Raw genomic sequence first — 17,729 nt, 5'->3', positions numbered from 1 at the left:
TTCATATTTCTTAAGACTCTTCCCCAGTTTTAGAATTAATACTGTTACAGCCTCAGTAATGGATTTGGAAAGTTCTTTACCCTAAAGGCTACATTAAGCATTGAAAGGCGGTGGGTGACCAAAATACCCTAATAAGCAACATACCATTCTATAGGAAAAATAAACAAATGTAATGACTTCTGTCAAGGGAAAGAAAATTATAGAGGCTTAAAGCGCTTAATCTGAAAAAGGGGCCACTAAGAATTCTCTACTGGTAATGTGCAATTTGGGGAAGGAATTGTTTCCCCCAAAAAAACACCAGATCCTAATATAAATAGTTGGCTCTAGAAAAGTATAAATCTTCCAAAATAGCTGCAAAAACAGCTAAAATTAATATCAACTGGAATTCCAGTGCCAATTGAGATCACTATCCTAAGGATTCTCATTAAGGACGCTTCTCAGTGGGCCAAGAACGTCATCATATACCCATTTTTATTTTAAGATTCAAACATTCTTTGAGAGGCATGTAACAGCTTCTTCCTAGATTTTTGATGGATAGTAAAACTGTGTACCTTTGAATTCTAAGTAACCTTAGACTCACATGTGTCAGCTTTAAACTCTGCCTTCTCCGAACTGGATGTTAATTTATCAATGTCAGACCGTGAAACTTGATAAATGACTTATAAATGTCTCATGGCTTTAACACCATGCCAACACACTGGGAAGGCTACACAACACACTTTCAAGGCCCAGGACAGTTGCACTGAGCTAGCAGTAAAAATAATTCAGCATCCAGTCACAACAAGATCATTAGATAAAGGGAACAGATAGAGGATATTGTAAGACATAATGATAGATGATTTGAGAGAGTTCAAGGTAACTATGCTGTGTTTAGTGCCTTTTGCAAAAGGTCAGGACTTGTTTAAGCCAGTTTTATCCTAAGCTGAGATTTCTGTGTTTGGCATTGCAGTATAGTACCCAAGTGGTGCCAACATCAGCCTTCCATAAGGTTACATGACTACAGTCCAGTGTAACAATTCAGTGTCTGAAGGGATGGTGGAGGTCTATCCAGGGCACGGTCAACAGCATTAAGGTCGCCCCAGGCATACATTTGGGGCTGTAGATAAAGCAGCCAATCTGGAGGTGACAATGTAAAATGAATGTCACCTAAATGGGGGCATAGCCTCCATGTAAACAAGTATGAGTGGGACTAGCTAAATCATGCAGTATATTATATCAACCAAAATGATCAGTGTCAATCAAAATCAGTTCAAAATGCCCATTCTTTCTGACCTAGAGAGACGCCCATCTAGAATGATTAAAATAGGTGATTTGGGATGCATGGGCCTCTCAGAGACTGGTGAAAGGCTTTCCGGCCCTCCAGATGAGTTTCTTGCAAAAGCAGCATGTGTAGGCTATGCCTCTTAACATACCGAAACATCAAGGCAACCTAACTTTCCATTAGGCTATTTGTAAAGGAGACATAATTGAATATAAGTAAACAGGCAGGACTTAAGACACAGTGAGTAGCACAGCGTGCTTTGCATAACAAAATAATTTCAGCAGTTAACATTTGCATGACATATATCGAAATGTCATTAAACATTAAAACAAATCACAATAACATATACAGCAACAAACCTCAACTGACCCTTTCCTTCCCTGCGCATTAACCTAAACTCTGATGAGCCTATAACAACTAAATGTGATAACACAGACTAACTAAACTATATTAAAAACAAGTCTAACCATCTGAAGCTCACGCTAAGGGAATTTAAGTAATATGGTTAGTTCCTAAAACTAATACATTTTAGAGGTGCTGAGAGAGTCAACTTTGCTCACGGTAGGCACTACAGGATCAGTGGTAAATAATGCCTCCTAGTGACAAGGCTTGTCTCTCTTCCAGGGTAGAAAGGAAATTTGCTGTTTATCAGCTAAAACATGGAGGCGGGCAGGACAGACCATAGCATATGGGATTATAATTTCTCGCAGACTACGTTTAATGAGAAGTAAAGTGGCCTACTGCCTCTATAATTATATGAATAATCGGGTGAATGAAGATCATGTTATTGTCGGTCAAGATATCCCCAGTTTGTTGAGGATTATCCCTGTCTCTGAAATTCAGTATATTAGAAATGAAGAGCCTCCCAGAGCTAGAGGTCTTACAGGAAGACTGACTATACAGACTTTTGTTTGCCACAGTATGTTTGTGGAGGTCTTGGTGGAACAGTGATAAGTCCATGTTGACTTAGGGGTAAATTTATGAAGCTGCGGAGATGTTGCCTATAGCAACCAATCAGATTCTAGCTGTCATTTTGTAGAATGTACTAAATAAATGATAACTAGAATGTGATTGGTTGCTTTTTCAAACCCGCAGCTTGATAAATTTACTCCTTAGTCTATTTTAGAGTGGCTTATTGCAATCTGGAGACTTTCCGAACATCGTCTGGTGAGACAGCCTGGCTGGGGTCTGAGAGTGCAACTTGCACGTCACTTGGTGATCAGGCGCCATTTACCTCAACAGGGCACATCTTTCTTAGTAGAAGCAGGTGTCAGGAAGGTCTGGGGAGCAGCAAATAGGCCAGTGAGAGATCAGTGTTAGCCCACATCAGCTGGTGTGAAGACACAGGATTCGTGATTAAAGGCGATATTTTCTTTTTAGGCTACAAATTACATTGAGGTAGTTATCTGCTTCTTCCTCATGGGCAGGTCTGCAGCCAAAAATGTGATAGGCATTAGCAAGACAATAGTCTCTTGTGGTACTTCGGCGACAGGGTTGCAGGTGAAAAGAAGCAGGATCAGATACAGGATAATTAAAATCCCTTGGTTGATGTATAGACCTGTGTCCACTTACATCTCTTTGCTAACCAAAACCCCTAAAAGTGTTGCCTATGGTGTTTACACAGGCGCACTTCAAAATGTGGCATCAGTGTTTAATCACAGTGTGTTAAATTATATGTTTGCACAAAAAAATAGGCACAGGGCCTCTACATTTTTTATAGTTTGTAAATGCCACCATCGTTTAGCAATAATACTACTACAACAAGATTGTGAAAACCTATTGATTCCAACCATGGGTAATTGTTTTGTATTTCAGGTACAATCAACCAAAATTGATTTCTTAAACAATGCAAAGCATTTGCTACTCCACAATTATGTTTCAATAGGCTGAATTAAGTTGAAATACAAATTTCAAATTGATATTGAATTTCAAGAACCAGATGGATGCAAACTATGATATGTTAATAAAGATTGTTTTTGTTTTAATTCTGTAATAAAACTGTATTATATTACTATATACTATATTTTTTTAGTGTGTTCACACACTTCAACAGTCTTTTCGCACATTACACATGTAAAAAGAAATAATGATCCTTGCAGTGAATTTGAAAAGTTTTCACCCCCTTTGACAGTTTTCAAATTTGTTTTCTTACATCATGGAATCAAATTTGATTTATTTGTGAATTCTTGCCACTGATTTACAAAAATGATGTGTAATATCTAGTAGCGAAAAAACTTTAAAAAACTCTAAAGCGTTTTCTTAAGTACAAATAAAAACAAACAGTAATTGATTACAAGTATTCTTTGCCTCAAGGTCACATAAATAATTGATTGGAGTCCATTTGTATATGATAAGGTGTGTCAATTGATTTTAAAAAAATGCACCAATCTGTGAGAGATCCTGGAGCTGGTCAATTGATTCTCAAACAGAAAGAACAAATAACATTCAAATTAAAAAAAAAAAGGTTAGCATTAATAATGGGAAGTATATAACAATATTTCAAAGACGTTTAGGGGTATATTTACTAAACTGCGGGTTTGAAAAAGTGGAGATGTTGCCTATAGCAACCAATCAGATTCTAGCTGTATTTTTGTAGAATGTACTAAATAAATGATAACTAGAATCTGATTGGTTGCTATAGGCAACATTTCCACTTATTCAAACCCACAGTTTAGTAAACTTACCCCTTAGTATCCCCCGGAGTACTGTCAAGTGTATCATAGAGAAATGGAGATAACATGACACAACAGTCAATTTGTCTCTAACAGGCAACCTCCAAAACTAAGCATAGGAAGGCCAACAAGAAAACTAAGGCATCTCAGAGAGACTACCATGGGAGAAATTGTCCATATTACAATAGCCCAGGCACTTCTCAAATATGTGCTTTATCGTTTGGGGGGCAAAAAGAAACCTCTTGAGTGAAAAAACTCACCTACAGTTTGTATGACTGTGGGAGATCTTCATACCAAGTGGAGGAAGATTCACTGGTCTAATGAAGCCAAGATTGAACTTTTTGGCCTCAACGCTAGCTGCCATGCTTAGCTCAAAGCCTAAATACTGCTTATCATCCCAAGAGCACCCAAAAACACCAAAAACAAAGGATAATGCATAAATACAGTTTTTTTAAAATTTGTAATTAACAGGTTTTTTTATTCGACATTACAAACTACTTTCAGTTGATCACTGGTAAGAATTCCTATATTAGTCTACTTTGATTCCATGATCTAGGAAAATAAAATGTGAAAAAAATGTCAATATTTTTTAGCCTCTTTCCAAAATAGTTTGCATAGATCTCATTACAACCAACTCTACAGTTCTTTAATTGATATTGCCACTCACTTTACAAATCTTTCCCCACCCCGTTCCATAGACATTCCTCAGCCAGCCTCTTGCCACATCCCCTTCACTGCACCAACATCTCAGTGCACAGAATCCTCCAATGCCAGTCACACTGCACCGATCCTATGTTCAGCCATATTTTGCAGAATCTATTGCAAGCCAGTTAGCACAGCCCCCTAATTGCAGAAACCTTGCCCAATGCCAGATGATTTGGAGAAACCCCTCATTGCACTAGAGTAATATTGTGCCTTAGTATTGTATGGATGTTCAAAGCTTAAACAGGCATATGCTCTTTGTGATCCTGTCACTCTCTTTCTACAGGAGCTGTGAGGGCTTCCAGTATATTCCCTATCCTCAGTGTGATCCTGCTCTTCATGGGAGGGCTTTGCATTGCTGCCAGCGAGTTCTACAAAACTCGACACAATATCATATTAAGCGCTGGCATCTTCTTTGTGTCTGCAGGTAATAGAAGTTAGTCTTCAATGTAAAGAATGCTATCCTCTAAATGCCTATTGAATGAGCTTTTACATTAACAATGTTCAAAGCAGTGTGTTACAATATAATATCATTACACTATTTTAAATATTATGTTTTAGGTGTATAAAAATGGTAGAGAAATAACACTAGTAATCAGTGCACCAGTGTACAGAATATTCCACCATATAATTGGGTCATATCTTGTGACACTGATTCCTAGGGAATTTCATTTGACACTTTAATGCAACCTGTCACATTCTGTAACCATATTAGGTGAAAAGTTCATATATATATATATATATATATATATATATATATATATATATATATATATATATATATATTACATTTATTGTCTGTTGGTAGTTTCTTTAATATGTATGTGACAATATGGAGATGCTGTGGTAAGAAACATTTTGGGTTTTATATCAAGGATTCATGGAGGTGTTTAATATTCTTTGCAACTATTGTTACTTATAATTTAATTTCTTAACCCATGCTTCCATGGAAAGCGTACCGATTGCCTACTGACAATGACGGCAGACATTTTGTGGGCTGAACCCATATTGTATAAAATGCAGCCTCTCCATTCACTAGGAACCAGTGACTTAACTGAAGTATGAGGTACTTTGTGCCCAGGGGTGTAACTCCCTTTGTGCCTCCCAAATAGACTGCTGTAATGAGAACACTCCAAATCTCTGGCAGAAGAAGAGACCCAAGTCATCCCTCAACTTCTTATTTGAACCATGGTTGCTGGCAACATTAGTAGAGTAGTAGTTAGGACAAGGGACAGTGATACATCGTGACCCCAGTAAACTGATTACAGGGAATAGAGAAGGAGATTCATGCCACTTGGTGTCCAAAATGTCTAAGGAGAGGGAAGAACCAAGTTTTGCAAGGTGAGAACCTCTTCTCTACCATCACTAAGATGGTGTCACCTGAGACACGGTCCTCACCTTGAATCAAGGAAGCAATAACCCTGATTGTGTCTCAAACCCCAGCGATGTCACTAGGTCTTAGTGAATTGATGGGTTCAATGTTAATACAAAGGCATACAAATCACTTTAACTATTTCTTACTCACAGTTATGTACTTAAAGTCATCCCTTTCATGTTCAAGCTCTGAATTACTTTATTTTGATTTTTTATGTGGTTTTGACTCCTTGTTCTCACCTTTTCTCTCTCCTATACATGATCCACAGGCCTGAGCAACATCATCGGGATCATTGTCTACATATCAGCCAATGCAGGTGACCCTTCCAAAAGCGACTCAAAGAAGAACAGCTACTCATATGGCTGGTCCTTTTACTTTGGGGCTCTTTCCTTCATTATTGCCGAAATGGTGGGGGTGCTTGCTGTTCACATGTTCATTGACCGCCACAAACAGCTGAGGGCCACAGCACGGGCCACAGACTACCTCCAGTCCTCTGCAATCACTCGCATTCCAAGCTATCGCTACCGTTATCAGAGGCGCAGCCGCTCCAGCTCCCGGTCCACGGAGCCATCCCACTCCCGAGATGCCTCTCCTGTGGGCCTCAAGGGCTTCAACACCCTTCCCTCCACCGAGATCTCCATGTACACGCTGAGCCGCGACCCTCTGAAGTCGGCCGGTACCCCAACGGCCACTTATAACTCGGATAACAGCTTCCTCCAAGTTCATAACTGTATACCCAAAGATAATAAGGACTCTGCGCACACCAACACAGCCAATCGCAGGACCACCCCAGTATGAAACAGGATGGAGGAAGACAAGAAAGACACAGAGGGATAGAACACAGAGGGTCAGAAAGCTAAAGTAGTGTGGTCCAGAACAAGGGATCTGTGTATCAAGCTTTTGGCTGTAAAATAAACTTAACAAATGACCCCTTTTGGTTCTAAACTAAGTTCCAAAACTGGTCTTTTTAGTTATGATTCAGACGCAAAAAACTAAAAACAAACGTTTCAAATTATCTTTTGGTTTTAAATATTGAACAAACTCTTCTTATATTGTGTAGTGATAACAAAATGTGGACCTAACTCAAGCTGAAACTGCAGCAGACTCGTACCCCAAACCCTCAGGATAAATCTGTTCACACATAAAACCCAGACTCTCAGCACTGTGGGTTATAATTTTACATGTATAGATATTGACTACACATTTTCAGAATCTATATGGGTTAAAAACCAGAACTACTAAAGAGCATCAAGCTATCTCAAAAACACAATGTCAGTGGAAAACTATGTTTCCTCCAGCTGAGCTGGATTCAAGTAAATTGTACAAGGCCATTAGACCGAGTCTGATACACAGATCCACATGTGTAAAAGACAGCGTTCATCCTTTAGAAAATATCCTTAAAATGTTTACATGTTTACAGGTGTTTCCGCTTTGCAGTAGTATGCAACTCCGCATCTTGTCTAATGTTCCACATGGGCTCTACCAGGTCTGTCTGAAATCTAAAACAGACTACTAAGATGTGACATTTATTTTGAGTGTTTAGAACCAGACCGCAATCACCTGACATCTAGAAATATACTTACATAATATATGTATTGTGAAACACCATTACGATTTGGAAACAAGTTGAGGTTGTTCCAAACGTCTGCCATTAATGCTAGTATATAACATTTTGAGGTTACATTTTACTGAGGATGTAGACTGTCTCAAAAACAGCCTTGCTTGTATGGGGCGAGAAAAATATTTTCCATTATACCCCACTACGTGCCCCCATCCCATACCCCCCCCCACACACACAATATATTGTGCTTCTCAATGATAGGGGGTATCCTTGTTAAAACATTACTGTTAAAAATACATTATATAATGCAGCATATTAAGTATTGGGAACATGATGAAGTGTAGTGATACATAGGTATTTCATACAGATTCTTATTTCCCATGCAATGAAAAAATATTTTTCCCTGTACAAGCAATCTGTACCATTTAACCCTTTCATTATACGCAGTGTGTGACAGTGAAAGGGTTAAATAAGGAAGCAATGGTGGAATGCAGAGACAGAAAGGGCTACAGACCCAAACCGAACAAGAACAAGCAAGTACAGAGAACAAAGTACTGAAACAAGTGAAAGGAAAAAACAAACAAACAGATTTCTTAAAAAAAGACAAAAAAAAATCAAAACACATTAAAAAAAAAATTCCCGAAAAGGATAGAATGAACCAAACGAAAAAAAAAAATGCATGAATCCCTCTATGTACCCGTTCATTTTACCAATTCATTTAAATAACAAAAAAAAAAATCGAAGCAAAAGGACGAGAATATTTGGGGCTACAAATGCGGGAGGGGGTAAGAAAAAATACATAAATGGGAAGAGATTTTCAGGAACAAAAATGTTGGGTTCGTGGGGTGGGAAGAAGTGGGTGGGGAATAGGGTTTGTTTAAAAAAAAAAAACATTTTGTTTTTTTTTGTTTTAAATTATTTTTTTATCATTTTATTGTTTTATTTTTTCTTTTACACAAATTCAGTAGGGGCTGTATAGGAATGGATGCAGAAAATGCCAAGCCAGGTTTTTAAACCACTTCTATAAATAATTGCACTGTGACAAGAATAAATCCCACATCAGAGTCTTGGAAACAAAAACATGAAAATACTTTTTTTTTTCTTCAGAAAATACAGTATCAGTCCCTTGCTCTCCAAGTATCAGATATGTAAACACATACATATAGATGTTTATACATATAAATATATAGGTATAACTATATCTATATATAAATGTATATATTTATATTGTTCTCTATATAAATATATGTATGTGTATATAGATTTTAAAATATATATATTTATTTTTCTATGCGTCGGTCATATAGTGTTAAGTCGATATATTTAATTTAACGAAACTGTATCTTTAGTGAGATTTTTTTTACATCTCTCTTAATATATATAGGGAGCAATATTTTTTTTATATAAATATATATAACATTTATTTTCTTTCTTTTTTCATCAACAAAGGAGGGGGTAGATACTGTATTGTTTACGTGCAGTGCTCTGGAGAGGTGTTAAAAATATGTGATATATATCTATATATAGACTGGTTTATACCCATTACATGTTTAGTGTATGGCGACAATATCATATTAAATTTATATGGATTGTTAAAAATCCCCAAACTTTTGAAATTGCAAATGTGACAGTACTGCATATAGGGGTATTTGCAGTCCACTCTTATGGGAAAGATCAGGCTAGCACATTGCTAGCAAAATTCTTACAGACCTGGACAAATTCCGATTCTGAAAAAAGAAAAAAAGTAGAAACAAAAAGTTGCTTTATATTTAAAAATAGTATTTCCATTAAAAATTTAAATAAAACTAAAATAATATTCAGCAGCTTAGTTTTTTGACAGCAGATCTCTATAATAAATATCATGAATAGAGCAGATCAAGCAGATCAAATATAATTGTGGCAAATCTGCAGCTATTACCTGCAGCTTCATCTGAAAATATAAGCATTTTAACATGATACAGCAAGTCAGATATCCACAGCATATCAGCACTAAAATCTGTATGGTGCATGATCATTTTTACTGGGAAGACTTGCAAGGAATGAGTATAGAGCGCAACAAATTTGAATACTTACTTGTCTTAAACTACGCTAGTGAAATAGTTTGTAAGAGATATAGGAAAGTATTGTATAGAGCAGTTGGGAAGATTAGGCAACCAAAGGAGAGTACCAATGAAACATAAGTAAGAAGGTCAACCCATTATATAATAATGTCACAAATGAGCTGTAACGTATAGTAACCAACCAGGTATAAGCTTTGATACTTCTAGTGCAAGCTAGACTAATGAAAACACATTTCTGATAGGTTAATACAAATTACAGCTATACATACTGTGTTATTACGGGCACACCAACATCAATATATGTTACAACTTTAATAAACATATTTAAATATGCTATTATTGGACGGCATTGTTGAAAATTTCATCTCTATTTAAATTACTTTATATTTACTTATTTACAGTTATCACAGAACAGAGTCATAATATTCAGATAGGCTATATAAAATACAATGGAAGACATTTGACCTCTGTCTATACAGAAAACCTGTTTTTATCAATAAAGCCTTGTTGGGGATCTAAATGGGCTAATTGTGTTTGCTACTCAGAGCAGGATCTAGAGTATTATGTGTCAATTATGTGATTACTTTCAGTGTATTCAGAAAAAAAATGGAGTTTCTGAACCAAAGATGGAAAGATGGAACTGTAGACAATGCAATCTGAGGGAACAGCATATTTAAATGTGGCTAAAATCATTTCATTTTTTTCATATTAGTGGGTCTGTAAATACATCTCTATAATGGAAATTAAGCTACATGATTGTGTAGCCAAATGGTATAGCCACAATTCCTATGGTAATCTTCAAAAGTGGTTGTTTTTCTGACTTGTAGTCATGCAAGGTTTTTCACTTTCCATCTGCTATGGAAAGTGAGCAACATTTGACAGTTACAACACATAGTAGAGAAACAATGTTGCGGAATACAAAAAAGTTGAACAATAAAATACAGAATAATAATTAAACACAGGCTTTGGTTCTCATAATTAACACGAAAAAGTGCAGTTGGAGGTTATTGTTAGGATGCACAAGCCTGATGCATAGGGTAAAAAGTGGTTAATTATCCATTCTGACAAACCATGACATACAAGATAGGAGATGTATTTACTTAAATTAAAGTGAACAATGCAGTAACCTTAAGCAACCAATCAGACATATGCTTTATGGTCTAGATCATTCAAATATAATGTCTAACAGGTTGCTATTGGTTACTGCAGATGGGAACTTTATAAGTAGGAATGTTGAGTGCCATTTAAGGTTGTATCTAGACCAGCTGCACTGTATGCAATACAGTTCTTATCCGATGCTCAACAATCATGCCTATAAATCCCGCCAGTCTGCCTGAGACAAGTGACAGGTTCATAGTCCAGCGTGGTCGCACACATGGATGAGGTCTGGACGTCATGTACTCAGTCCGAGTAGCTTTATTGCTTCTGCCATATAGGAGGCTGTTAGTGCATACATACAGACTTATAGTGGACATCTTACAACCAGACTTCCATGCATGACCAATCCGAATAATTACTATTGGGCCATTATCAGCATTGTCCTTGTTTTGGCATGACACATAGGGGTAGATTTAACAAACCAACTGGCCAAGATTGCTGGCGATATTGTCTCGTGTGTGTCCAGCATTAGGCTTTACCAAACTCTCTGCCATGATGCTCAGTATGGTACCCGTATTGTACAGAGTACTCGAAAATGTCATTTACAGTCCAGATAATATCATTTAGCATTCATGGGCATGCTATACTATGTAACCTGGGCTGTAGTATGCAGTGCCTTTAAAATAATATAACCATAGCACATTTCACTATAAAATGTTATATATAAATGCAGGCTACAAGGAATAATGCAATATTTAAAAGTAAAGGGGTAATTAGAGCAATAGCTGAGATTTTACAAAGATTGTGTAATGATCAATGCAAGGGGTTAAAGATAGCAACACAAATATTTATTGTTTGCAATTACAGATATAGGATTATTAAGGGACAGTTTATTCGGAAGTTAAAGGGAAGAGTTATGCGCAGTAGTAAGAGGAATTATATGGGAGGATTATGTGGCATAAATAAGAGGATTATAGGGAGAAGTTTAATTTGAGTAATAAGAGTTATAAAGAGTGGAATATGAAACAATAGAATGCATTATATAACAACACGTGTGGATTATAATTGGGAGAAACCAATTCTGTGTTTTTGTGTGCAATTTGTTTCTTTATATATTTATTTGTTGTATTATAATTTCCACCTGAACCTCCCTTATTAATATTGTGCCTCAAATATTTATTTTTAACTGCTGGGGCCCTAGGGAGCATTTGAAAAACATTTTATGACCGTCTACATGAAATTCATTTGGAATCTGTGTTATTTTCTTGCAATACTTTTTTTTTTTTTTTTTTTATTTATACAATTTACTATTATTTATTTATTACGATTCATTCATGTGGTTTTAAAAGCCTGGCCTGGCAGTGTCTGTATTTGTGTATTGTTTGTATAAACAAAGGATGTGCTTGCAAACCTCCATTGCGGAAAGAGGTTGACACAGTAGGCAACAGTCCCACAACAAAACCTGGGGAAGAAAGTAGGGATTTTCCGACTACATTTAATTTATAATAATAATTAAACAAAAAAAAAGTCTTTTTTTTTTTTTATTTCTTTTTTGTTCTTTTTTAATAAAAAAAACGACAAAAAAAAACTCAGATATAAATAAATGTAAATATGTAACTGACGTCCTGAAGAGAAGATGGATATGGTGAATTATTTCATTATGGGATCTTGGGATATAACATGATTGTTATTTATTTATTTTTTGTCTCCGCTAAACACTGTGACATCCAAACAAGAGATGAGTTTAAAAGTTGTCCTTGCTGTACCTGTGATGTATATACCTGTCATGGTGTAGCAATGTCTTTGAGAGAAAGAGAAAGTGTGAGAGACAGAGCGAAAGAGACTGAATTGAGAAAAAGTGAGAGAGAGACCCCAAAACCTGTGTTGTGCGTATCAGTTGTAATGTTTTGGTGTGATAACAAAAAGGCTGGCATTTGTACCGCGGTCCCTTCACGTACATGTGCTATGCACATCTTCTATTAACTTATTATATAAGTTAAATATCCACAATTAATGATAAAATTGTCTTTACCAAGGGATTCATTTTACAAGCTGTGCAGAATACATTTACACAGGGAGTTAGGACTGTTGTGGGAATAGCAAATGGAATATTTCCCAAGTTACCCCTTCAACTACTTGGATGAAGACTATACCAGCAACTGTAGGTCTTTTCTTAGAAATAATTAAAAAAATGTAATTTAATGCAGATTCCATTTCCAACTTAGCCACACGTCAGTTTGCAAACACCTCCAGTTTACAAATCACCTCCAGCATCACCATAACACAATAGTGCTCTCAGCTCATGTGGGGACTTCCTCTATTCGAATTATTGTATGGCATCAGGCTCATTTTGGTGCACACGTATTGTCATATCAAGTCACTGCTGATATCGCATAGTGTTTTTTTACAGAAGACCTGGACCAGGATTACTATGAAGAATAAGCAAATTACTATGAAATTATATGGTAATTTCATCGTGTGCCATGGCACTTTTTGTAAAGGTGAGGAGACAGCCATTTATTTGAGCGGAACCAATATTCATGAGAATACAGCCTATATATTTGCTAGAAATAAGCAAATTTGTGCCTCAGGCCTCAGTGATGTCAATAGTTCCTAGAGAATTGATAGGTTGAATATTGGTTCAGTCCACTGAATGGCTGCATTCTATGCAGATGATAGGTCCACTTTAATATCTTAAGTGCCATGACTGTTGTTGTTCTGAAATACCACAAATTCCAGCTCGTTTGGCGAGATGTAAATCTAAACCAGCTGAAAATATTCTCTAAGCAAATTGGATGCATGAAGCGGCACATGTGTGTGATTATATTAACAATAGCCAAATTGCAGGCATCATACAGTGGCATATGGCAATGTACATTTCAGGGTATGAGTGTGAGGAAGCTTGGTCTTGTTGTGAAGGTCCCGGAGCTTGTGCTGAACCAATGAATAGATGCGTGTCATGATGTAGCGTCCTGTGTGCAGACTAGCATTGCTGTGGTCTGTGTCTACCTGTCATGACTCATGATGTAGTTGTGTGTGCTGAGTTAAGTCTGGGTAGTCATGGTGCTGGAGCTTACCTGTGGAGATAAAGGGGGTGGCAATGTTATTGCTGTCTACAGCCTGGCATACCGCTTTAGCGATGTGTATGTGAGGGGAACTGGTGCTGAGCTTGGCTGTTCAGTTGCTTTAAAGGGGACTCTGCTTCTGCTGCTTACATACAAATGACGTTGTGGCCTTCCTGCGTCTGAGAAGACACACTCCATCAAATTCCTTAAAGGCCTACTATGTCAGTGTATGAAAAGGTAAACAGAAGGCCATATGTAGCTGTTCAGTGATGGACGCTTTAAAATATACTTCTATATGTCTACCACTAGTATTTATTAACCTTTTGATATTCAAAAATGGAGTACAGTAACACTTTGAGTTGCACACAAGCGGTTAAACCCCTCTCACTGCCTTTTACTTACATATGTCTCACTCAATCACAGCCTATCCTCCCCTCCCCGCTCCTTCAATCCCAGCTCATCAGCCCCTATGTCTACTCCACTGTCTCTGTCCTTTCTCTCTCCTTTCTCTTCCTTCTGTTTCTTTGCTTCCTTTCTCTCTTCCCCCCTCCCCTTCTGTCTCTTCCCCCCCTCCTTCTCACTTTATCTCCCTCCTCCCTCTCCCCTTGTGCTCTGCCTCTCTCTCCCGCACTGCAGGCCTGTTTATCCCCTGCAGTCCACTATCACAGTGAGGAATGTTCTGCACCTAGCATCTCATGTCAGGCTGCAGCAGGAGCTGAGTGGGGGCAACTCAGCGTCCACCCACCTGCAGCATCTACTGCCATCAGGACTATGCGTACTCTAACAAACATTCACTGCTACAACATCTATATAAACCTACATAGACAAGTCACAGATATGTTGTAGCTGCAGTCTACTTTACATACTACCCACAAATGCAATACTTTTCTCATTTATCTATCTATCTACATATATATATATATATATATATATATATATATATATATATAGATATATATATATATATATATATATATATATATATATAGATATATATATATATATATATAGATATATATATATATATATATATATATATATATATATATATATATATTTATTACACATACACAGACACACACACATATTTTATGAACAGTGGAAATATATGCAAGTTTGACCTCTTCTCTGCTGGATTACTACATCTCCACTGACGTCCACTTACATTACATACACCAAGGTATATATCTTACTAGAAGCTCTTTAGAGTAATATAATACATAGTTTCACACATGCCTTTCTGTGCCACTGACATAAGAGTGCACTAAGTACTGTTGCTTTTTATCATATTAATTGGTATAAAGTAGATATACATCATTTATTGTAATATATATATATATATATATATATATATATATATATATATATATATATATATATATACTCCATGAAGAATAAAGTGGTCCCCTATAGGTACATCAGAATATTTCACAGATGCTCTTCAGGGCAAATAAATCACTTCTCAGTTTACTTTATTTAATATGTGTTTGACAAGATAAAGCCTTTATTTGTAAGTTTGCACCATATTTGCACTGAGAACACTTGAAGCCTGACAGCTGCAGGTCTTTCTGGATTCCTCTGATTCAGTCTGTGCCACTGGCAACTTGTGCACGCAGGAACTGGAAGCACACATTGTAGGTATAGGCTGTATAATATTAAACATACATATAAAGTACATATTGCACACAGTCCAAAGCACTATTAATGGATTATAATTTATTTTTTCTGTATTTATTTTTCTTCACTGTTTCTTAAGTATAAACTATAGCACTAATTCATGCATAACAGCAGGACTTTCTCTGTGGAAAAAATGTATTTGCTTATGCTACCTAAATCTATTAACAATGTAGTAATTGAAAACATTTGCCAATTTTACAACCAATACCACTCCAGGCAGCAGGACTGCCATTAGAAATGGCTGGGCTCATCATCAAATGATACACCTTTTACACTCTTCCTATGACTGATGAAGGAGAAGAGCTTATATTATTCAGTTTACATCAGTGGTCGAAGTGGACATTTAGAAGTGCTGGTATGAATATTTAGAATTAGCGATATGGAAAATGTAATGGGAATGCAAATTAATGGAATTTGATGGTTTTACAATGAAGGCAGTAGGAGAAGTGGCGGTATGGCAAACCACCCACCATATACCATACTTGCCAACTTTTAAAACCTGTCCTCCGGGAGATCCCAGTCATGTGACAATTGTAGGTGGGGCATGATTTCATCACTATAGCCCTGCCCACTATTATATATATATTTTTAAAAAAGCCAAAATTCACAGCACTGAATAGCAAGGGATGGGGCTTAATGGGGTTACTGCGTCATTAAGCCCCGCCTCCACATGTGTCTGGGAGGTTGCCTACTCTTCCGGGAGAGTAGGCAAGTATGCCGTATACACCTCCACTTCGACTACTGGTATAAATTATCAGTACACATTAAGGGACATTCTAAAAACCAGCTCTCTCCAGAACACGTCCAGGCAGAATTCCGAAGGTAAATTGTTCTGTGGTTCCACTTAATATTTATACATATTTTGCAAAGCTTTATCTGTATCTTTTATTGGTGCTGATATTTATAAAAATCCTTTAAGTCTCTCCCACATGCTGTAATATCGCAGCTGATAAATTTGTCTAATATTGCAGCATGTGTGGGCTGAAAACTACAGTGATCTTTGATATTGATCCCCTGGAAAGTTGATTATCATCGGGGAAGGCAGAAAATGCAGAAGGAAGCTGACCGCCACACTAACAGACTGCAATGGAGCCAGAAGTGATCCGGATGATCGGCCAAGGGGCCGTACGACCAAATGTCATCAGATTTGGCCACATTGAATAATAAACCTATCACTCTGCCCTCAGAAGTGACCCATGAGTGAACAACATTATTTTTTCCTGTTTATGCATACAAAAAATAGGTTTTGTTTGAATGATGTAACACATCCGCAACACATTCATACTATTAAATAACTTGCAGCTGATACATTAAAACCGATCACCAGCAATTAATAAAATCCACAAACATTAATATATTACATAAAGCTGTAGGAAAAATGTATATACCCTGCCTCCAAAAAAACAACATGGAAAGAATCCATGACATATTATATTTTTTTAAACCCCTTTCCCCTATTACACTGGAACCCCTGTTATTCAGAAAGAAGTCAGCCCTTGCAATTCCATTTACATCTCTGCAGCTGAATATAAAACAGATGCCAATGGAAGTAGTCGACAACCTCTATTTGCCAGTTAAATTCTGCCCCCCGCCCTCTCACACACACATACACACACACACACACACATATAGGGAATTGCTATATCTAGATAGCTGGTGGACTCAGTTTCTTTGTGGTATCGATGAACAGCAAAATGGTGAAGCGGACTCTAATTCAGGTAATGGGAGATCCTGGGAGTGTTGGGCTGTTACTATACATTTGGGGGCAACCCCTTTAACATTCAATGTACATGCTGTTAGCTTGGTGCACTGTGGCACTGAAGGCACAGGTGGGGATGTCTTTCTCACAGCAGTTTTGCCAGTTGAAGAAGGGAGGGGTTTCACTACAAAAATAAAGATTTTTCTTGAACTTCTCAATTCTTTTATCCAATAACTGAACCTACTTTGCTCTTGAGTTTAACAAATTATTTTTTAAAAAAACAAACAAAAAACCAACACAGTTCGTTATAAGAAACACCACTGGGTGGATGCTATTGTTCTTAGGAGTAAAACCAACACTATTGGGTGGTAGTGAGGGAGTTTATCCACAGCAGATAAAAACTCCATACCTAAAAGTGAGAAAATTTGGAAAGAAGAAGGGCCAAAGAGAGGGACAGTACAACCGTATATATTTCCAATGTAGTACCTCTTACTCCCTCTACCTTCCTCCTTGAGACCAGTTAGCTGTTGTTATTTATATACAATGGTCCTGGATGAAA

General features: G+C 37.0%; 1 protein-coding gene across 2 annotated transcripts in view; it reads left to right on the top strand.

The window, feature by feature from the left end:
- Nucleotides 1-12,482, top strand: part of CACNG2 (calcium voltage-gated channel auxiliary subunit gamma 2) — an 88,844-nt gene extending 76,362 nt beyond the window's left edge. For both annotated transcript variants that reach the window (XM_075183046.1, XM_075183047.1), the window contains exons 3-4: nt 4,922-5,062; nt 6,279-12,482. In XM_075183046.1, coding sequence (XP_075039147.1) covers nt 4,922-5,062; nt 6,279-6,808 — 671 coding nt within the window. In that variant the 3' untranslated portion in view covers nt 6,809-12,482. The remainder of the gene's footprint in view (nt 1-4,921; nt 5,063-6,278) is intronic.
- Nucleotides 12,483-17,729: the final 5,247 nt, after the last annotated feature.

Source organism: Mixophyes fleayi, chromosome 8, assembly GCF_038048845.1.
Source record: "Mixophyes fleayi isolate aMixFle1 chromosome 8, aMixFle1.hap1, whole genome shotgun sequence".
NCBI classification, from domain to species: Eukaryota; Metazoa; Chordata; class Amphibia; order Anura; family Limnodynastidae; genus Mixophyes; species Mixophyes fleayi.
The sequence above is the reverse complement of the archived record's forward strand: the minus strand, read 5'-3'. Positions and strand labels throughout refer to the sequence as shown.